Genomic DNA, 23,431 nt, shown 5'->3' with positions numbered 1-23,431 from the left:
CTAGAGGCGCTGTCTCAGATATCATCACACATCTAACTGCTCGCATGCGCAGATCGTCTGTTTTCAAACAAGCGGAAGCGGTAGCGGCGGTAGAAGAAGTAACAGAGCATCACATTTATTATTTGTCAGGTTTAGCTCCAACGAAGAGTTTTACTGATGGATTTAGAGACCGGAACGTACGAGCCGGGATTTGTCGGGATACGGTTTTGTCAAGAATGGTGAGTTTGTGGCAGAATAGAGGTTAGCAACTAAGACAACTTAGCTTGCTAGCTAGCGTAAAAGTATTAAAGGTAATCATACGCATGTTGACCTAGCTTCTTAATGCATGGATAACGCTAACAGCTAAGTCCTATTTTATAACTCGGGAACTCACCGGCTGACTTTGTTTTCCAGTAACAACATGTTGTATCCCAAAGAAGACAAGGAGAACCGTATCCTGCTTTATGCGGTAAGTTGAGTTTCCAGTGGAAATGTAATTTGCTGTGTTTGATTATTGACTCGAGTTTAGTTTACCTCGAGAGTAAGGTAGAGCAGGATGAGCACTGTGTTTTGAAGGACTGTTTAAATCATAAAGCGACATTCAAATCTCATTAATGTGTAAACAACTGTTTAAAGATAGAGCTATTAAAAGATACAATTCAAAGTTGGTTCATACATCATTTTGAGTCAGTCTTAAATGTCCTTTTTCATACCTGTAGTAATTTTCTGAATGCTCTGTGCACAGTGCAGGAACTGTGACTACCAACAAGAGGCAGACAACAGCTGCATCTATGTCAACAAGATCACCCATGAAGTCGAGTAAGTGAAAGGCATCACAAGGCCCATTAAATGAACAAGATCTTAATTATCTTAAAATTGGCTAATATATCACCCTTGCTGCTTGAAAGAGTAACTTCACACCTCCTGGGCACCTGGTTTCTACCTGACTTCCAGGTCCTCACAGTGCAGTAGTGATGTTCAGGTGTACACAGGACCATGTGACGTCACTGTTTTGTGTGGTTACAGGCGCAAACAAAAGCTCATTTCTATCAGTTTCTGAGAAACAAGCCAAACACCTTTTAGCTTGGTGTTAAGTTCCTCTTTGACTTGCATCCTGCTTGTCTTGCAAACAGCACAGCAGCTTTTAATGGGCACAAATTTGGCCACTGACAAATCAAGTTAAATGCAATATCCAGAGACTTTCAGGTGCACACTGAAATCGCATCAGTAGAGCAGTGTGACATTTAATGGGATCTGCCAAAAGTCAGTAAACAGAATTGCTTGATTTTAATTTGCACCTTCAAACTGGAAAACCGAGTCCTTTTTGCTTTAATCATGGTGTTAACATGTATTGAGTGACTACATGTGCGGCAAAACATGTAATAGGGAACCCTTAATAATGCCCACATTACTGGAAAATTACATCTCACATCTACTTGTATAATGTTGGTTATTAAAGGAGTAATTGTTGGTAAGTAATCAAGCATTTTGCTTTTCTCTTTACCAAGTGAGTTGACACAAATCATCGCTGATGTATCTCAGGATCCCACGCTACCCCGGACAGAGGACCACCCCTGTCCCAAGTAAGTTCAATCATAATACATCAACCACACTCATCCCCTCTGGAGAACCCCAATAAATTTCATTTTTAGGGTTATTATTCCTGTTATTTTTTATATATATAGTGCAACATTTAGTATATCATTTCAGGACATCAAGCACTGAAAAACATCTCTGACCACGAAAAAGCAGAAGTTGACTCCTCAATTCCTTGCTAACGGGAACAAGCCTTTATATACTCAACATATGTTGTGTCTGATGCAAACAAACAGTTGCCTGAAGTTACAGTGAACACAGAAACAGAGTAAACACGAAAACCACTTGGGTTAAAGCTACTGCAGACTTGCTGTCAAAACTAAGTCTGAACAATTTTGTACATTAAACAACAACAAACCCTTCATGTTACGGGGGAGGGATTAAACTCAGAATTATTCAGTCAGTTCTTTGCTACAGCATTTCAATTTGGATAAGAACTATTTATTTATAACTTGTTTTTGTCTGATTGATAGCCATCATCCTTATGGACTTTATCTGGTTGTGAAATTACTGAGACTTTGTGGCGCTGAGCAACTGTGTTTGTAACAGTTTCTGACTTTGTGTAATGTCTCTCCCCAGATGTGGTCACAAGGAGGCAGTGTTCTTCCAGTCTCACAGTATGAAAGCTGAGGTAATGAACTTTATTAATGAAAAACTTTATGCAAGACATGTAATCTTAATATTGTTTGTCTGTGATTAATTTTGCTAGCATTATCTGGTCAGCTAAGCATGACAAGCGAACCATTTTGTAAACAGTTATGAAAACCGGTGTCTGCTATCTTAAGCAAATGTTTTGTTTCTCTTGACAGGACGCTATGAGACTGTATTACGTCTGCACGGCCCCTCACTGTGGACACAGATGGACAGAGTAAAGCTACTGATAATGAAGAGGTCTACAGTATTGCTGTTCACAAGAAAAACATACTCAAGCTCAAACAGCCTCTTTATTTCTTACTGTGCAGCTGTTGGACAGCAGCACTGCTGATGTTTGCAGACCTTAGAATTATCTTTGTATAATGTATTAATAGTTTTTTTAAGAGTTGTCATTTTCAAATGTGTTTTGTTAGATTAAAAGATTTGGATGTTTCAAATGTCTCTGAGTATTTAATTTAATGTAAACATGTATCAAATGTTAGCAGACACCCTGTGCCTTTGATCAGCATAAAAAGTTATTCAGGTTTTTTTTTTTTTAGATATCAGACTACTGATTTTTATCTGTGTGACACCACGTATCGTTTCAATCTATGGTAAAAACATACACCCTACTGTACTTAATATTGCAAAAGCCATAATACTGATTTCCTCCTAAAACTCTCATGAAATCATTTTAAATCGGTCATGCCCGGTCAGTGGGAAGGAAACGGCCACAGTTTGTCTGTCACAGTGGAATATTGCCAGTATCGATTCAGCTTCCTTCTTTTTCATACATGTATATTCCAAAGGACCTGTTGGGTAACTGCAGACATTACTCAGCCAGCATGACTGGTGTGGAAATAACTTATGGGCTCATTCAAACAACATGTATCCACACGGAAGAACAAAAGAACAAGGAAGGTGTACTTCCCAGGGCCACGCCTCCTCATATAAGCTTGTTGATAATGCTGTTGCACAGTCTGCTGCCAGTCAGTCGTCATAACCAGCAGCATCTGTGCACAGAGGTATGGCCCAAAAAGGTATGACAACAAACCGCCGTGAACTACTGAAATTTAAAAAATGTTATATTTTTCATTATGACAAGCTTTAATTCTTAATATGCTCTTGATCGTCTTTCAATTGCTTTTCAGTGACCATTGTTTCGAGGGAGGAGTGGGGAGCGGCTGCCCCTAAACAAAAGGCGAGCCCTTTGAAAGGCCCGGCTCAGAGGGTTTTTATACACCACACTGCCCTCCCGAAGTGCACAGGCCTGAAAGAGTGCAAGGAGCGTCTCGTCAGCATCCAGAGAGGGCATATGACCGATAGATCATTTGATGACATTGGATATAAGTGAGTACCTCTGGTGCCGACTGTGCTCGAACAGGGAGATGTCATTTTTTGAGTGATGTTTAAAAAGCATTGTGTGTTCAGCGTTGACACACTGTTAAAAAAATACTAACTCCGCAGTCCTTCTAATGAGCTTCTGCACACTTTCTGTATGTTTCAGCTTCATCGTTGGAGGAGATGGTACAGTGTTTGAGGGCCGTGGCTGGGGTGTGGTAGGAGCACATACCAAATACAATAATGATGACTCACTAGGGATTGCCTTCATGGGGAATTTCAACAGTAAGTTCACCCCTAAATACTTTTTTGTGTTTTGATAACAATAAGAGTGCGTGATATGTCGAGGGCTTTTCTGTGGACCATCAGCTTTTATGAGTATCAGTTTAGATAACTTTTTGCACGTCATGATAATGCTGCTTCTTTTGATTTCAGATGACACGCCAAGCACAGAGGCACTATCATCAGCCAAACAGCTGCTGCAGGATGGTGTCGCTCAGGGCTTTATAAGCCCAGAGTTCGCCCTGCTTGGACACAGAGATAAGGGGCAGACTGATTGTCCAGGAGCAAAACTCTATGCTGCACTTCCCCAACTGAAGGGCTCCAAATAAAGATCACGGCAGATTAGGACAGGTTTTGTGTGGGAAATTCTTTCCATATCTTAAATCTCTTTATTCTTTTGTTGCTATCTTGGGTATCTTTTTAACTAAGGGGAGGTTTGTGACAGGTCCTGCATGTTTCACAGCCTGTCGGACATTACATTTACAGCAGAGGGAGCCACTGTATTGGATGCATCCAATCAGCATTAGTTGCATAAAATGCTTTTCATTTGATATGCTGTCATTGTTACGGCAGGTAAATCATGCCACTTTTCAGTTAATTAGTGGGTTAGGGTTAGGGTAAGTGCAACATGAATATAAGTAGACAATACATTTTACTTTGTGCATTGCTTTGTGCTTCCCTTGATATCAGTAATGAGCTGTGTTGTGATAAATGTATATATGAAACTTGTTTTAAAGTAATGTTTCAGGTCTTTTGGAAATTCATAAAAAAATGTATCAGCAATATTATGACTCTTTGATGTATTTCTTATGTATGTGTGAAAGTCTATTTGCTGGCCGTCTCCCGCGGATGACTGGGTTTGCCACAGTCCTTCAGACAGAATTCATTCAATTAAAGATGAAATACATGATATTAAAGCCTACAAACTGTTTTTGTCAGGGTGCTGCTGCAACATCACCGTAAACAATACAGTACAAGACATGGAATTAAATATTGAGCACACCAAAAGATCCAAGCGGATTATAAGTGTTGAGACAACAATGCGTGCTTTCTGCAGTGGCTGAAACATTCCCAACAAGTGCTCACTTGTGCAGCGCAGGGATTATCAGGGAGGGCCCCATCAAATTGACTAAGAGACGGTACACTGCAAACAGATTAAATGTGCAGTTCCTGCGTCATGTCTGATGTCTCATATATTAAACTAAAAAGAAAAACTGCCAGTAGAACAGCTGATTTAATTGATAACAATGTTAACAAAAAGTGAGGGCCGTGGTTAAGTAGCCTACAATGGAACTGCAGCCGTTCCTATACCAGATTATACAAAATGTTCACATGTTACTTATTTAATTAACCATTGTCTTAATGAATTAATGGAATTGGGTTTTACCTTGATGGTAGCATGTTCATGTCACTACACCGCAGAGGCCAATGGTTTGCTGTGAAATTTCCAAATAATAAATACATTTTGACAAGTCAAGGTTCATTTCAATTTGAGTTTTATTTTTCTGTAACTTTTATGTTAGAAAATGAAAATGAAGTGAAAGTGTTAAAAAAAAATTCCTATTATAGAAGCCTTTAAGAAATGTGATTTGTCATGCCCCTGAACCCCTGTTCACACTGATTTAAAATGTTCTACAAAGGCTCAAAAACCTTGGAGGCCCCTGCCTGTGTCCCTCAGATAATCATTTAAGGTCAAATAAATATAAAGATGGTTTTGAGCTATTCTTTTGTCAAATTCAGATATCACAGACCTACTGTTGCTCAGGTGAAGTGGTTTATTCACACTCAACTGGACAGACGTCTTTGAAATAGTGCAGCAGGACGCTGAAAATATTATAACCTCTTTAAAAAAAATGGGATTTGCTGACGTTTAAACCAAAGCTGTCACACAAGGAACATAATATGACGTATATCACTTAATGTAACTTCAAGAAGACAGTAAAATATTATAAGGCTTGCTGTCTTAACATGCCTCAGTCACGTGTGACGGGATGAATCACTGTCTACATAAGTGAGAACAATAGTTGCTTCTCTCTCCTTCCTCACACACACACACACACACACACTCACCTTAATTATAAATCCACCTCTCTTACATAAACTTATTTAATAATAGCAGAAACACTGTTGGTTTGTTTGATCGTAGTTTTACAACCTTTGCTGGAGAAGGAAACTGGTTGGCTTTTGTCAGTTTTGATGAAACTTCGTCTAAAATCTTTTTTAGATGTGCAAGACATCAGCACCAGCTGTGCTCAAATGATTACATTTCCTAAAAAAAAAAATTTTGACCAGATTACAGTAAACCAGGCTGACTTAAAGAGAATCTGCAGAGATAGATATGCAGTAACAGCCAAGAGGGGACTTTGGGCCCATGCAGGCCTGTTTGCTGCATTTTCATTTAAAAAACAAAGCTGCCATGAAGTCCATTTCCGCTTTTCTGTCCAAATTTTTTTTAGAATTGTTTGAAATCTTGAAACATGTCAAGAAACAAGCGAGTCACAATTTTGGGCATGCAACATCCATCTTGCTTTGCTGTTTGTTTGGGCCTAGTGGCGACAAGACCATCCAGCCCTGCTTCTGCCTCCCTATTCTGATCGACATTTGGACCAAATTTATGGTGTGAACACAGAGAAGAGAAGGAAAAGAGGACAAAGAAAGGAAGAGAGGAAGACAGAGAGAAAGGAAGAGAGGAAGACAGAGAGAGGGAGACCGAGGCCAGGCCCGAGGGCAAGGCGCGTGTGAGAAGGTTGAGTTTCACGAGTCGCGGAAGTTCAGTGATCAGTCAGACAGACTGACAGCACGCTCATTTTAAACCCGGGTTCAAATGTGTGTTGGCACGGTGTGATTGTGTAGCACGTGTATTTTTTTTTTTTTTTTAGTTATTCCCAAATATTATTATGCTTATTTTAGATCCTTTAAATTATGACCCACACGTGACATTGCCAGTAACGCATTTTAATTGGCACGCTGATCTCTTGTTGAGGCGTCTTGATTGTATCGAGAAGGGTTAATTGGCGATTCTGTTTTATAACATGAGGATCCATTCGTCTCACGCACAATTTACGCCTCCGACTGTTTCACTGTTGTATCCAGTCACAACGCGAAGCACTACTTTCTGTGAGTAACCAGTCCTCGGCTCCTGTGATCATGCGCACTTGCTCTCACGCTGTTTGGCCGGTGCGTCTTTGGCTCCTCTCCACTTTGAATCAGCGCATCTTTGCTCTGCGGGCTCAGTGGCGCGCTCTGCTCCGATCACCGGGCATCTTTGCGGAACTTAGCTGCGACTTTTACCTTTAAGATGGAGGATTTGAAAACTTCGGACCGACTTTTCCACAAGTCCTCATTCAGCATCAGCAGCCTGTTGTGGAGACGAGAGGGAGTGACGGGTGGCCAGGACCAGGAGCCTCCCTCTCCGTCCCAGAAACTGCATCCAGAGAAGTCCGGGGAAGAGGAAAACTTTGACAATGAAAAGAAGAAGTGCGAAAACCCAAAGCAATGCGCTAAAGTAGACACCAAATCTGTGACTGCAAATGGAAATCGAAGGGGGAATAAGGGAGAACCGAAAAAGAGCAGGGGAGCAGAAGAAAGCGTTAAACCCGAGAAACCTCCTTTCAGTTATAACGCGCTCATCATGATGGCCATCCGCCAGAGCCCGGAGCGACGGCTCACACTCAACGGCATCTATGAGTTTATCATGGAAAACTTCCCATACTACCGACAGAACAGACAAGGGTGGCAAAATTCCATCAGGCACAACTTGAGTCTGAACAAGTGTTTCGTTAAAGTGCCGCGCCACTATGACGACCCGGGGAAAGGAAACTACTGGATGCTGGACCCCTGCAGCGAGGACGTCTTCATAGGTGGCACATCAGGAAAGCTCCGGCGCAGGGCCGTAGCTGGCTCCAGGGCCAAGCTGGCTCTGAAGAGAGGAGGAGGTCGTCTGATGTCCTCCAGCACCGCAGCCAGCGTGACCTTGGCCGCAGCGGGACCATTTTACTGGCCGGTGCCGCCGTTCCTGCCTCTCCAAGCACCGGTGCGCACCCACCTCGGCGCAGGGACTTATCTGAGTGCCAACCCTCGGTTCCCCAACCACGCCGCATCGCTTGTTTCCCAGCGGTCCCGGCTGAGTGCAACAAGTGCAGGGGACGCCGACCGCTTCGTGCAGACGCACCAGGAGATGTCTTACATCGGACTCAGTTGCGCGCAATCCCGTCGCCACCAGATCGGCGCCGCCTGCACCGCCTTCTCCACATCCATCCCTGCGTGCACCCTGCCGCTGTCGGATCCGTGCTCTTTTAACATGATCTCCGGACAAACCAGCTACTTTTACTCTCACCAAATACCATGTGGTGCAACGTTTGGTCCGTGCCAAGAGGAGTGCGCCACGGCCAAGACGTCCCCAGGACAATTCTTATCCAAGAGCGGTCACTCAGACCTCGGGGGTTGCTGTGGCGACTTTACAAATTATTGTTCAAGCCCTCCTTCGTCTTGGAATATAGAAAAATAAAGTCACAGTCATGAAGATATAAATGCTGTAGAATTTAGATGAACAAAGCTGGCAAGTAAAAGGCCAGAGCATAAAGAGGTACCTGCACACCGGAATTTTTTGAGCGCGTTAAACAGTTAATGAAGTCCCCGCAATGTTTTCCTAATTTCTTATTGTTACAGTGAATGACATCGAAATTGAAATCCGAATTATTTTGCGCTTGACTGTTCATTTTTTTATTTATTTAATCAGTCCGCGTGGTGTGCAATTGGTGTCAAATTAACAAAAACGGGCTGATGCTTACACAACAAATTTGAGCCAAGGCGTCCTTTCCAAAAGATGCGCAAAAATCCGTTTTGTGTTATTTTTAAAACATCAGAGTAATCAGGGACAGGCTCAAATGATCACTTAAAAAAACCAAGGCCTCTTGGGCTGTATCTGTCGACTGAAACTATCTTCCTGTTGTAGAAACATTTCCTCCACTTTATTCATTATTTTCCGTGTGTGTGTCCGCAGTTAAATAACTGGAGGGATGTTTGCGCGCATGTCACTGTTTTACGCCCTGATGCCATTACCTGAAATTAACCTGCAAAATTCCTGAAAATGGCATTTTAGAAATGAAATACAATTGTGAAAAAGGAAATTAAGCTTTCACTCTGTCTGAAGTTATTCGTTCGGCAGCATGTTGACCAGCATCGTGCTGGGAAGCTGTGGATGATTCGCTCTGATGTGAGCGACAACAAATGTCATGTACTTATTTTGAAATCGTTTTTAAAAATGTACAATAACAATAAACAATGTAAGCAGTTATTCGATTTCTTTATAGATGCAACTCAAAATATCACGTCACCGTTTTAATGAGCCCATATGTAATTAAAGGGTGATAACACATTTTTTTGCATTTCTAATTGTGTTTTTTCTGCACCTCATTAAAACCTGCTGTTGTTCATTGTTCTTATTCTGCTATGTTATTTAAAGTTTCAGTCTAAAGCCCATTACAAGGACTAGGGACTGATTTTGATTATCAGCTGAACTAAAGCATTAAAGTAAAATGTGGAAAAGCACAGTGGAGTTTGATAAACATCCTGTGATCCTCTACTTTTCTTTTCCCGTAAAGATAAACAGTTCAAATCTTAACCTGAAGCTGTCTTGTGGAGACATCATGTTGGAATAGTGTGCTGCAGACTGTGATGTAACTCCAACAAGTAGACATGACATTTCCAGCCTGATCTTATTGATCTGTCTTGTGTTTCACCCTGCACTGACATCACTGCCTGTTAAACTTTCCCTCACCTCTCCCTGAGATATAAATTCATAAAAAAAAAAAAAAAAAAAAAACCAAAACATACATGTAGGAGGATACAGATTAGAGCAGCTTTCTGGACCGATGCCTCCTTCACACAAAAGACTCTTTCTAGCAGGAGACCCCAGCCCGTCACCTCCTACGAGCCAAGTCACATTCACAGTCGCCTGTGGTTAAAGCAGACTGGGCTGGATCAGGTAACCTCACTGTTGGCAAACTCACGGTCTAGATCTAGATACGAAGATAATAATATTTTCATTATTGGCATGAGCAACTGTGGTCGCATTATAGAGAGCAGAAGGGACAGAGTTGTGAAGCAACAGGTTTGTGGTGCCGAGTAGAGTTTGATACCCCGAGGCAGGAGTAAGAAGATACTGTTTTATTGTAATAAATAACCACCCTCTCTGACAGTTCAACTAATAACCACAGAGCTATAAATCAGCCCTATGATAAATTAACATATGGTCTCACTTCGTTTTCAACACAGTTGGACTCGGTTAGTTTTTGGCTGATGAATCATTTAAGGGACAGAAGAAATTATAAGGGAGAGGAAGAGGAGAGGGGGTTGTTTTATTTGTAAAGAAAGATGTAATGTCATTTTTTTTTTAAGAGCAGGGGGGTGTTTTAAAGTTTCATAAGTAAAGATTTAAATTTAGTTTCTTTCCTTTTTAAAAAGAAAAAGAAACACAGGTGGTGGCCTATGAACAGAGCCTGAGTGCTTGCCAAATCCGACCTGTGGCCCTTTGTTGCGTGTCATCCTCCTCTCTCATCCTGTTTTCTGTTTCACTAAAGTGTTGAAAAAGTCCACAAAACAAAGGCCACATACTCCATGAAAAGATGCATTTCTTGCTCGCCATGTGCAGGGGACACTAGTCCCGTCTGTATATTGGGGATCTACTTGCTATTTTTATTTTTAGATTGTAGGACCAATATGTCAGTTTTGCAAATCAGCAAAGACATGGTTGAACGATGCTACCATCACCTCATGACTACAGCTGCTCCAATCTTCACTATTTCATTTTATCATAGACTAAAGAACAGTGCATCTGAAATGTAATAAGTTAAGTAGCGTCCCAGCTGGAAAGGGATTTTTTTTAAATGAAATAAAATATAAGATTCACTTTCTTTCCTTGATCCAATTATTTCAGTACAGTCCCTAAAGAAAACAATGCTCTGTCCATATACATATAAATAGTTGGGATTTAAAATGTGATCTAATGCATTAGTCGACTGCGTCAGAGTAATTCAAGTGCTTCCTTCTTGCCCAACTTGTTTAATGGTTGTAAGTCTATCTCTGCTCTCTTATTTGGACATTTGCAAAAGTGTTTTCCGATCCCTGCTGCCCCATCACATGTACGGCTAATGTCACACTGAGCTCAATTTACAGACCAACGGCTCCACAGTTTAAGATGTGAGGCTTTTGGCAGAGCTAGGTGTGCTTCATAAAGATATATAGTGCAGCTCTGGAAATCAATCCCACACACTCGCCTCTCTTAAGAGTACACAGGCCACCATTATCCACTGCAAGTGGCTTCCACAGGTAGATCTGCCACCCTTTGAAATAAGGTGGGTGGGTTGTACAGCCTTAGGCGTCTGTCTGTCTCTTGCAAGAAAGCCAATCTCTCAGTGTCTCACTTGCTGCTGTGTAGATAATGTAGCCTATCCCCATCTCTCTCTCTCTCTCTCTCTCCCACTCACACACACACACACACACTTTCCTCTCGTTCTTGTTGTGTTAAAGAGCAAAACAAAGACTTATCTGTTTGGGTCTGCGGTATCACTTTGGCTGCTCCCTCTGCCACCTCTTTTCCTGGGACAATTTGTTTCTTTATCAGGAAGGGCCTGTGTAATACCACACACAGCATAAGAATAATTATGATAACAATAATTATAGTTATAACAATAACAATAACGATAATAATAATAGTTAATAATAATGAGGAAATCAACTTCTTCTCTTCCTCTTTGGTCTCTTATCCCAGGCCTGTGGTGGCGGTAGAGGAATTCAGGTCTTTTTAGGTAAAGATAGCAGGACCTGTTAACTATACTAGGCTGTAAAGCCAGTGTACGGCTGAGTACATACTGTGTTATCAGCAAAAATGTAGGTAACTTACAATATAAAGAGAAAAAAGTCGGCTAAACGTTATACTGCAGTAATATTTGGTGATATTAACTGGTATACCTGATAAGTTACATGTTATCAGCCTTTTATGTCGTAGTCATCCAGGGTGGAGCTGGTGTTAAGTATTATACTGTATACTGTAGTATTTTATGTGCCCATACTTTTTTTATCTTGTATCTGCAAATATATTTGTGACTGTAATTGTCAAATAATTGCAGTGAGGTTATAAATATATATATATATATATATATATATATATATATATATATATATATATATATATATATATATATATATATATCTCAAATACTTGCCTTTAAATGTAAAACGATGGTGCATAAAGAAATATATATAGCTCTGAACACTACTTTGGTACATGTATCCTACCTGTCACCACTGCCAGCCTTTAACAACTGCCTTAAAATAAATACAAAATTTTACATCAAATGTACATGTCGACTTTATAATAATAATAATAACAATGATAATGATAATTATTATTAGTAGTAGTAGTATTAGTAGTATTAGTATTATTGTTACAATAATACTAATAATAATAATACATCAAATATAATCAAACTTCATTTTCACAGGACTGCAGTAACCCGGAAGGTATTACAACACTTTCAGGCGCCGATTCCCTGACCCGGAAGTAGCTCGATCCACGCTGGTAGAATCGTTGGACAAACGAAAAGACCCGGTGAAGACGAGCGGGATATACGATCTAAGAAAACTGTTTTTAGAAATCAGAAATCATGTAAGTATCTTTATGACCAATACGTCTTTTTAGAGACGGCCCTTTTCACGGGCTCAGAGCTTGAACGCCGAACCGCAGCAGCCAGTAGCTAGGAATTCGGATGCTAACCTTGTTAGCATTTTAAATGGGCAATGCTAGTGATCGGAGTCGAGGCCGGCGAGCTGGAGTACATTAGTTAGACTTTGTCGCCGCTACATGTATTCAAACACAACCATGTAACTGCTACACTACGCCTGTGATATAAACATAAAAACAGTGTTTCATTCAAAACTGCTATGGTGCGAAATGGAAAAGTTACGGCTCAAGAGTCAAACAGTTGCTCACATAAGCTAACTAGTTAGCCGAGTGCTAACACCAAGCACAACGGTGTTCGAGCATGTGTCTGCTCGCTTGAGATTAGTTACGTTATTACAGCTTTCATGAATTATTCAGATAGGCGAATATAGCCTTTAGTCCTTGTCAGTTGACGAAGTCTATCGTCCTGCTTTTAAAGCGAAACCCATATTAGAAGTAGCTGAAGAAACCACCGTAATTATCTAGTGTATGTTGAGAAATGCATCATCGACGTACTGTTGATTACAGTCAAAACAAACATCACAATAACTTTCTATCGCTGCAAAGTTGTTTCGCTACTTTTAACTGTTAATTTCTCGTCAGAAGTTTGTATGTTGTGATAAAACTATAACTAGGTAACATGGTAACTGTATTAATACATTATTATGTACTACAGGTATAGTGAAGAAATGCACATTTGCCATGTGTACAGTATTGTTTATTTTTAGACTATACATTTCTTAGATAACTATCATCCAGTGTGACACATTCTTTGTTATGTTGACAAAACAATAACTTAATCTTTATTTTGTTCTACAAGTAGTTACAACAAGGCAAAAAAAGAGAGATATGTAATTACTTTCAATAATTTTTTTTTAACTGACTGTGAATGGTAGGCTGGAGCAATTTATGTCTGCCCTTATTACAATATGAAGCCTATACTAACGCCAACATTTCATTCTGATTATGCATATCTTTTAATGTACTGTCCATATTTTAATTGTTTTTGTTTTGTGCCATTTCCCAGGAGTCTGTTAACAAAACCCAAGTCGGAGATGACTCCAGAGGAGCTCCAGAAACGAGAGGAGGAGGAGTTCAACACTGGTCCCCTGTCTGTGCTCACGCAGTCGGTGAAGAACAACACTCAGGTCCTCATTAACTGTCGCAACAACAAGAAACTGCTCGGAAGAGTCAAGGCTTTTGACAGGTACTGAACCCAGTCACTAAGTTATGAAGTATCACCTTTTAGAGTGAAATATGAGATTACTACTTGATGATATCAATCAGTTTGGTTTATTTTACTTTTTTGTTATTGCATTGATTCAGGATGGTATTTTTACATGGAGCAACAAGCAATACATCATGAGAAATGCACATGAATTTAGATCTTAAGTTATCCCGTCCAAATCAGAAAATAAATCATAAGTAAAGGAGAAAATGACCCAATGACATGACAATGATCAACAAAGGAATCATTATACTATTTATAAAGGTGTGGTAATACAGGATAATTTGGATATGGGGCTTAATTACAAATTTCTGTTCAGTTTCTGCACACTGATGTCATGTCTTAATTAAATGTTAATTCTATCCTCTATATATCATATTGCAATAATAATTTCATATTATTATCCTTAACATCTCATATTTCAATTTTTTGCGGGTTTGGTCATAACATCTCTTAACTGGACACATTTGTCATAAATGACTATTGTTTTTTTTATCCTGAAGAATACTACTTTTTCATGAGGTGTGCACGAGTTTTGTTGATTACAATAATCGATGCACTTAAATGTCGCATAAGAATTACTGCTCAGCTCCCTGTGTTTCATTCAGGAAAATGTTGCTGAAAAGTCAAAAGAGAATGTTCACCGTTTCAAGTCCTTATGTCTGAAATCAGCTTCCAAAGAACATGAAAAATGTAGTTGTTAGAGGAAAATGTAGCAGCCAGAGTCACAAGTGCTGTTAGAGGACCTAAAGCAATGGTCTGAATAATGCTTCAGACATTTTTCTAAACGTAAGCTCTCCATGATTGATATGCACAGTGGTCAAAAGGAAGTGAAAGAGATATTTGAGGGGATGATATTAAAGCCTGCGGTAGGTAATGTCACACTGTAATACAGGATGACACTTGATAAAATGCTGTGCAAAATGTGCTAGTAAAAATCACAGCATTTCACAAGTCTCACTAATGATCGGAACAGAATCATGATTTATTTATTTTTAAATTAAGTTTGTCTCAGTTTTATATTTTATCTTAGTTGATATAAATAACAGAATGCTTAATAACTGTTCAAATTCCAAATCCATTTAGACTGAGGTATTATGCTTCTTAGTCATAAATCTAAGTCATAATGTTTTTCACCTGTGGAGAAAGGCAGACTATTACCACTCATTAATTTTCTTCACATCGAAGAGATGTAATTGAGGCATGGAAATTGGTGGATGCCACAAATTATCTTGTACTCATACCTGTCACCTCCGACGAAAATTTTTCAAATGTTTTCATATTTTTGAATGTCGATTTCTATCCATTTCAGACACTGCAACATGGTCTTAGAGAACGTGAAGGAGATGTGGACAGAAGTTCCCAAGAGCGGGAAGGGAAAGAAGAAGTCTAAGCCCGTGAACAAGGACCGCTACATTTCTAAAATGTTCCTGAGGGGCGACTCTGTCATCATCGTGCTGAGGAATCCTCTGATCACAGGAAAATGAACTCTTCTACGTCTTTCTTTTTGTTTGTTTTCTTCTGAATGATTTAAAGGCTGTGGCAGTGGACGACTATTAATGGAGACTTCTTCTGTTTTGTTTTTTGTGTTGTTGTGGGGTCAATGCAGTCACTATCGGCTAAACATGGTGTCAAAATGATGTCTGTATGTTTTTGGAGAGCCATTCAGGCATGAGAACACCTGGTTTTGCATCGTCTTCTGTATTTTTCATTTTAATAATAAAAGTGACGACTAGGTTGAAGTTTTGTGCGTGCATTTTTATTTAAGATACAATGCTTATTATATAATTTACTGATAATTCAAATATATTTGTTTGAATTGATATTATTTTAAATCATTTCTGACCATTTGTAAATTATATTATACCAGTAGTGAGTTTCCATTCTTCTCACCTCACTCATCTTTTACACACTATATCAGAGAAAGCCTCACTGAAAAGTTCTTTTTACTCTGTTTTTTGTCTTTGGCAACCTTTTCCTCCTCCTCTTCCTCCCGCTGTCACCCTTTTCACTCTCCCCTGACAGCAGCTTAGGTGTCGGGCTTGATTTCAGTCAGCAGCGCTCAATATGCGACAAACTGCCGTTTAAAGGCCTGCTGCATTATTGATGAGACCAGATGTGCTGACTGTCACTTCACACCCTCATCTCTCTCCATTTCAGGCTGTTCCCCTCTGCCGCTCAGCCCCTCCTGACCACTTTGTTAATTGTCTTAATAGCTCAACAGCTAGTCTCGCCTTACCTCTCTCAAACAGTTGGCACCTAACCTCTGCTCTTTGCTGCTCTCAAATTTAGTGGTCAAGTGCACCGGTTTTGATTGTGTGCGTAAATAAAAAGCTTGTGTATTTTTTACTGATTTTGGAGAGCTGAATGTTATTGATTTATGTATCAGTGATGAAATCCCCTTTGGTTTATCCTTAGGCCTTTTATATTTAGAAAACAAAAACCTAACCCTAACCCCCCTCCCCCCCCAAAGCATCTTACATTGCCATAAAAACATTATTAATTTATACATCTAACCTTACACAACCCCTTACTGCCCTCAGCATTAACCCTGAGGCCAGCACCTGTGGTTGATCTGTGTGCGGGCAGCGAGGCCTCACTGATTTACAGCTCTCCAGTGAAGCATGCTGGGTCAGCAGAGAAGAATCAGTCTGAGCGGTGGATGTGAAATGCGGTGAACTTTTCTGACTTTCCTGTGACTCATGTAATGATTCCTTTTGCTCTGCCGCTCCAGGCAAATCTTGACATCTATCAAAAGTTTGATGAGATCATGTTGCAGAGGCCGGAAAACATATTTTTGTGCTGCAAGCCCGAGGCATGAGGAAGCACAGCTGCTGCTCAGGGCCCCGTGGCCACCATGAGGCCCTCATGACTCAACTGCTTCATCTTAGAATTTAGATATTGAAGACATTTGATTTGAATGTCAGCCAGGTTCCTAATACCTTTGAATAGCATTCTAACACAGACGTTGAGTCTTTGGATTGGGGACAGTATGTTTCAAACAATAATAGAAACTCAAGCTTTTTGCAGATTTCCATTTCTCATGATCTCAATCAGCAAATGGAGCTGCCTCACGTGGTTTGTCAGCAAACAATGTACTAGATATTTACACAAAAACAGATGAAACTGAAAATAAAAGAGACAACTGTTATGATGAGATAATAGTTTTTTGGAGGGAAAGCGTGTTTTAAAAGAAGATACTGATCTGAGCAAGTCAGAGATTATTTCTCTAGAGGATTTTACTTTTAGTTCCACTAATTACTATTACTACTATTTTTCTGAACATCACATTGCTCATGTACTTCTGTGATGTATTTTTGTGTGTTATGTGTAGGGGGACAGAAGACCTGTATCATCACTGGGACTGCAGCAGCTTCATGCAGTGGCACCAATCTCCACATCACATATATATGTGAGCTTGATCACTCGTTGGACCAAGAGAATTACATTTTTCTCTTCACAGTGTTACAGATGTGTTCCAGCTGTGATGTGAGCGTCTTGTGTTCAGACATGGAAAGAGGAGACAGCAGGGAAAACAGTCCAATTTCTTAGATTTGAAGCATTTATTCAATCTACTTTTCTTATCATGTCTTCATATTTTATGAATGTGATCAACATGCATTCAACACAGTTTGTTCCTGCAGAGTGAATTTTGGTCATTTCTCACATTCTACAAGCCAAGCCAGAGACCAGGGGACGCCCCAGACACCCTTTATATAGGAAAGTTATCTATATGATGGTCACACTGAGGGCTGCAAATGGCTCAGATTTCACGTTTTAAACGGGAAAAGAAGGTTTCAAACCAACAACTCTGAAATCTGTGTGATTGTACACATCAGCAGCGGCCTGGTGAGATGAAATAATCACATTGGTTTTAAAATGCTAACTTTTGTTTGGTATCCGCAAAAAGGAGCGAATCGTGTGGACTTAAACATGTGTGACTGGAAAATCTTAATTAGTGTAACCTTCAGCCCCAAAATTATGCAGAAACTGATATTCAAGCTGGAAAGGGTGAAGAATGTGTGAATGTTAGAACAGAAGAGGTCCACACTGTCCCCAATCCATATAAAGGTATTTGGTCTCATCCATCTGACAATTCCATACCAGCTGAAATCTGTCACTTTATAGGCCACTGTGGTACATTCGGGCTGATTTGTCTGGAATCTGGTGCTAAAAAAAAGTCCAAATATACTGTATATAAAAAATGGATATTGACGCCAAGTCTTGAAACCTTGAGAAATCATTCTCTCTATATGCTGTACATGTGGAGATCTGACTACCCAGTGCTTGAATGGGTCTTTTCAGTTCATACTTGTCTTTCAAGCACATCAAGCCAATACAGCAGCTGCTTCTCAGGCCTTCATGGTGGCCACCACTGGAGACTCTGTGCAGGGCCTCAAAAGACTTGAGCTGCTCCAGGCTATAACATGAGGTGTTAAAGATGACCTGGTCACCAGGAAAAAGTGAAGTTAATCTATGGAGAAACTGTAGGTTATTAGGATTTGATCACGCCCTCGCAGCTGCAGCATCCTGGAACAAAGCCCTGTCAAGTATCTGGAAGGTCTATTTGGAGATGGCTGAGATAAAAACAACTTTGGGGACCTCATTTGTTGGGTATCATCGTGCACCTCTCTCATGTTACTTCACTCATCCCAAAGACACTTCCAGAAGTCCCTTTCCCTCCAGATTTTGGGGGGGAGGAGGGGTGAGCGATCCGTGAGCAGGAAGGCAGATGTTTTATTCAGTAGGTAAGCGATAAGAGGGGGGAAGTGTGATTATGATAGCGATCGGCCATGCATCGATACTCGAGCCTCCGAGCAACGCGACACCGTGCAGCGCATCGATCGGGCCCGGAAACCGGAGCCGCCGCCGCAGTTTGTTTTCAAGCAGAGCCGCGGTGCGGGTGTCAGAGCCTCCGCCAGGCCAGGTGGAGAGAGGAGGAGGAGGAGGAGAGGGTGTCAGCTCCGTGAAAACACACAAACACCGCCTTCACTCATCTCACTTTAAGTGTGAATGACAGTAACTGCAAGGACACAGTCAGTGACAGCCAAAACAAGGATCAGGTGTATCAGCTGCTGCATGTAGACCGGGCCTATTTACAAACAAGCACTGCGGAGGTGGGACAGGAAGCATACATGAAAAATATTGCTCATATAAAACATTTATATGATGCATGATGTATGTATTTTTTAGGCCTGAGTGGGGTCATTCAGTGGTGATGTTTCAGGCTTACAGCAGGGCCGTACACAGGATTTTGGGGTGCCATGAGTGTAAATTTCCCCAGGAACACCCCATCCACTGAAAAGTTTTGACTAGCCTCCAAAATGTTTAGTTTTTTTTTTTTTTTTAGTTTTAGTTTTTTAAACGCAACAGTCAACATGAGAAAATGCTGCGTACAATATTAATATTTCTAAAATACTGATGGAATGGTCGAGGTGTGGTGCCTGGTAGAGAAGGCAGCCAGGTGAGAGACCACAGTTCGAGACCGCTTCACCTGGGACAGTTTCCAACCATGTCTGGTGCAACAAAACCAGATATTTTCAACAAGACGGCGACACAATTTCCAGCCACGCTCGTGGTGACAAAACTGGGAAATCTTTAAAGAGGCATCAAGACAATTTGGAGTGTGCTTGTGGCGACAAACTCCGGATAATGATGATGAGCCATCATGACACTTTCCAGCCGAAAAGGGAGTATTTTTAACAAGACGTTGGGACAATTTGCAACCCAAACCAAATGTTTTTAAACGGACATCTGGTTTCAATTATCCGTGGTTTGCAGAAAAGAAAAATGCCTGACATTCATTCTGGTTATTTGGTTGTAAAAACATCTCTTTTACAATTACAAACAAAATCACTTTTTTCATTTTTTTCAGTTATATTTTCAGTTCGATCATTCTGCATTTTAGGTCAAAATGTTGACCCTAACAGTTCATTCTTGACCTTGATAACAGTGGCTATATGTCAAATCAAGGCTCTCTTGCTCAAAGCTTTCAACTGTATCACATGGTCTTCATCAGTTTGTTTGAATTTCCCATTATAGTCAGCATTAGGACCTTACATCCATGATGGCATTGGTTGGTGGAGGATTTTAAACCCTATAGATTGCATCATGTCATCAGTGTTCTGACCTAAAAAAAGTCAAATTCTCATCAATGCTTGAACAAAGGAAATCAGAGACTGACTTATAAATCCATAAAATATATGAAGGAACTCTGACTTTGATGTCATGTAAACCCCTAAATTCCCAGACACATTTTAGAGGATGTGATTGGTCAACATGCCTAGATTTGATTTTACATACTGTAATGTTTTTTATGTTTATACACGACCAAAACAAATTGATTTTCTGTTTTCTGATCTTTTTGGTGATTACATTGCAACACATATTGGCTGTTGTTGATGCTCAAACAAAAACACAGCTGGTAGAAAATACATTCAACAATTGTAATTGATTTATCTTTGATTCTTAAATGTGCAATATGTAGTTTAGGTATGCATCTTCAATCGATGCCTAAACAAACTCTCTTTGTTTTCATGACTGAATCAACAAACTGACCTTAAAGGACAACACGGTTTCATACTGTTTGTATGTGGCGGACCCTGCCACCTTTCTGGCTTCAAACAGTGTTCTGAGGACATAATTTTTCAATGAGAACAGCTTGTTTATTAAGTTCTGAATTTGAAGTTCTTCTCCAAAACGGCATATTGCCTCTTCAATCCTAATGTAGTTTCACATTTCACAACATGAGAAATTACAGGAACATATTTAGTTTGGGGAACTCTTCCAGCTTTCTGCTGTGTAACATGTTTCTGTAATGAGGCCATGTTGCCATCTAGTGGATTATTTGAGTAATGTACCTGGATCATGCTTTTAGTTAACTGACAAGTCATTTCAATGTAATCACACAGAATGACCTGAAAAGTGAAACTGGATCTTGAAAGCACCCTCCCTTTTCATTTTGACATGTATAACATAGGTAGCACAATGCTTAGCTTTTAAAATCCAATGAGCAGTTTAAGTTCTGAATACAGACAAATGCAGTCCCAATTATCCCTGTGATTAGTCCAGGGCCTACACTTCAGGACATTTGGATTTTACAATCCTTACAATCACAGTGCTGCTCTTTTCTAAGCTGGCCTCCAGCCCAGGCCTTTTGGTGGACAGTTGCCTCCCGCCTCCCCGTTACATATTTTTTCCCTCCTCCAGTCACATTCCTTCCCTGTCAAAAGGAGATGGAGAGAAAATTAAAGTACTTGAGTAACTGTAACATTTATTCTCCTCTGGGTTTCCTACCAAACACTGGCACGTCTGGAAGAGTTTATACTGTTACTGCTAATCCCTGTCTGGCTAAGTGTCTGGACCTCAGGAGCCAGACTGACACTTCAATTGAGGTTCAGTTGTATTCCTTTTTATTCTCTTTATTTGTCTGCTATTAAACCAGCAGTGGAGGCCGAAGCTTTCAGACGCCGCCTCAGGACTGGATGCTTCAACAAGTCCTGGCCTCTCTGATGTAAGATGTGGTAGAAGTGCAGCCTGTTTACATAATAGCCTCTCTCCGGGATAGAGAGATAAAGGTGTAATTCGGTCTGGCTGACCCAGCACATCCACTTTGTCCAAATCGTGATGCTCTGTGTTTCAGTTCCTCCATACCACACACACTGGAGCCACTCTGCTCCAGGTCCCATGGAGGCCTCCTGGGGTCAGGTCTCCTGTCAGACTGCCAGCTGTGGACAGTGTTGACCGACTGACGTCAAGCCGTGGAAATAAAGCTGTGGTAAAGGGGAGGAGCGCGGGAGAAACCTAAAATTACTGCATGACTCTTTCTAATTCTTTACGGGCTACTTTCTGGGAAATGGACCAACTTTTTGAGACTGAGCCAGCACAAATCACACAAACACCCCCGCACATGTTTTGAGCACAAGCTCACACAGGATCTGGTGTTAATATCTATAAAAGTGCACACTCAGCGATGAGGGGAAAAGAAATGGGGTCTACTTGAGTTTGAGCTTCAGTAGTCTGCAGAGTTGACCGGGGACACTTGGCTTAAAAAAAATACCAGACCACCAGTTGCTCTGAGCAGTCAGCTTGTATATCTAAGTGTATGTGTGTGTGGTGAGACAGGCATATTGGCTTTCTGGATGTTTACACATGCCATGAAGACGTAATGCATTCCTTTCTCATCCTCTCTTCCTCTTCTGTCCCCATTAGGAAGGAGTGCTTTTAGTGCTTGCCATATCTCAGTGATGAAAACTGGGCCATGAGAGACGTCTTTTTACCTTCGTTGTTAAGTATTATACTTCAGCATTTGACAGATAATTTATTGAGTTTGTTGACCATGTCCCATTATCTATACTTTGAAGCAAAGCAGTGGTTATTTATTTATTTATCTTTTTATTCCAGAAACATCACTTGTGAAATGCTAAAGAAGATCTACATGGATTAAGCACAAAGCCCCAGCTGCTACTAGAAACCTGAAGTTACCCAGACAGCCAGTAGGGCGAGGTGGAGGGCTTGGCCGGGCCCCCCGGGTTGGATGAGGTGCTGCCTTCAAGTACCATTAGAAATGAAGAAGACCCACCAGGGCTCGAGGGTGCCACTATTTTGTTCGCGCATGCACCCAAAAATCTATCGACTAAACATTTTATTGATCATTGCTGCAGCTGAAATTTAGCAGGATATTTTGTAAACAATTTAGGTTCCGTTATTTTTAAATTTCTCATGGAGCAAGTGGAAAGAATGTGTTAACAATAATTAGGCTACTTCTTGAGTAACAGGGTGATCTTGTCCTGATAATTAGAGTGCTTACTAGATAGATAGAATTACTTTAATGATCCCAGACTGGGAAATTGACTTAAATGTCAGAAAGTTTACTAGGCTGGTGTTTATATATTGTACTTTACAGTAATTCTGAAACTCCTAAACAGTCACATGTTAGGTAAGGTAAGTATGAAACCAATGGTTTAAATAGATGTAGTAGTGTTTAAAAGCCAACATTGGCCTCCAGAATGCAGTGGAGGTAAAGTACACAAACTTTCAAATTGTATTGAAGCACAGTGGGTAAATAACTTAGTTTAGAGCTGGGCATTAAATTGGTATTATATCGCCTCATGATATGTAAATACATATTGGCTTAGATTTTGGATATTGTTATATTGTGATATTTATCTGTGTTTAAAGGCTGCAATACAGTAAAGTCATTTTCTGAACTGTTCTAAATGTTCTAATACTATTCTTTACCCTTTTGATCATTGTATCCATGATTATTTCTCAATAATCTCATCATGATATTATTTTGAGAAAGTATCATGTGTCATCCATACAATATAGTCCCAATAACTATACTGAGGTATTTCATCAAAAATATTGTGATATTTGGTTATGTTGTTGTGATGGAATGTAACTTAGTGCATTTACTCAAGTACTGTACTGGAATCAAATTTTAATGAATTTGTACTTTACTCAAGTATTTACATTTTCTGCTACTTTACACTTATAGTAGTAGTAGGGTAAAATATCTTAATTCAGAATCAGAACTTCTTCATTGATCCCCAAGGGGAAATTGGTTAACTGGATGTATTCTACTGCAAATTGCATAAACAGTTATTCAAAAAGTGAGACAAATGCTAAATATCAAAACTAGTATAACT

At 40.2% G+C, this 23,431-nt stretch overlaps 4 protein-coding genes across 4 annotated transcripts; all 4 read left to right on the top strand.

Moving 5' to 3' along the window:
• The first annotated feature begins 48 nt into the window (after positions 1–48).
• polr2i (RNA polymerase II subunit I) lies at positions 49–2,666 on the top strand. Its single transcript, XM_030438553.1, has 6 exons — positions 49–218; positions 394–448; positions 725–798; positions 1,488–1,562; positions 2,155–2,206; positions 2,385–2,666. The coding sequence occupies exons 1-6, from the start codon at positions 157–159 to the stop codon at positions 2,445–2,447; spliced, it is 381 nt and encodes a 126-aa protein (XP_030294413.1). The 5' UTR covers positions 49–156; the 3' UTR covers positions 2,448–2,666.
• Positions 2,667–3,008: 342 nt separating this feature from the next.
• On the top strand, positions 3,009–5,233 carry pglyrp5 (peptidoglycan recognition protein 5). The gene is made up of 4 exons (XM_030438544.1): positions 3,009–3,248; positions 3,360–3,558; positions 3,716–3,834; positions 3,985–5,233. Exons 1-4 carry the CDS (start codon positions 3,236–3,238, stop codon positions 4,158–4,160), a joined length of 507 nt encoding a protein of 168 aa, XP_030294404.1. The 5' UTR covers positions 3,009–3,235; the 3' UTR covers positions 4,161–5,233.
• A 1,838-nt stretch (positions 5,234–7,071) lies between these two features.
• foxg1c (forkhead box G1c) lies at positions 7,072–8,338 on the top strand. The gene has a single exon (XM_030438536.1). The coding sequence runs from the start codon at positions 7,130–7,132 to the stop codon at positions 8,336–8,338; it is 1,209 nt and encodes a 402-aa protein (XP_030294396.1). The 5' UTR covers positions 7,072–7,129.
• Positions 8,339–12,362: 4,024 nt separating this feature from the next.
• On the top strand, positions 12,363–15,523 carry snrpd2 (small nuclear ribonucleoprotein D2 polypeptide). The gene is made up of 3 exons (XM_030439070.1): positions 12,363–12,499; positions 13,581–13,760; positions 15,094–15,523. Coding segments are annotated over exons 1-3 (357 nt in total). The 5' UTR covers positions 12,363–12,497; the 3' UTR covers positions 15,269–15,523.
• The last annotated feature ends 7,908 nt before the right edge of the window (positions 15,524–23,431 follow it).

Source organism: Sparus aurata, chromosome 2 (genome assembly GCF_900880675.1).
Source record: "Sparus aurata chromosome 2, fSpaAur1.1, whole genome shotgun sequence".
Classification (NCBI taxonomy): Eukaryota; Metazoa; Chordata; class Actinopteri; order Spariformes; family Sparidae; genus Sparus; species Sparus aurata.
Note: the sequence above shows the minus strand (reverse complement) of the source record. Positions and strands in the feature narration are given on the sequence as shown.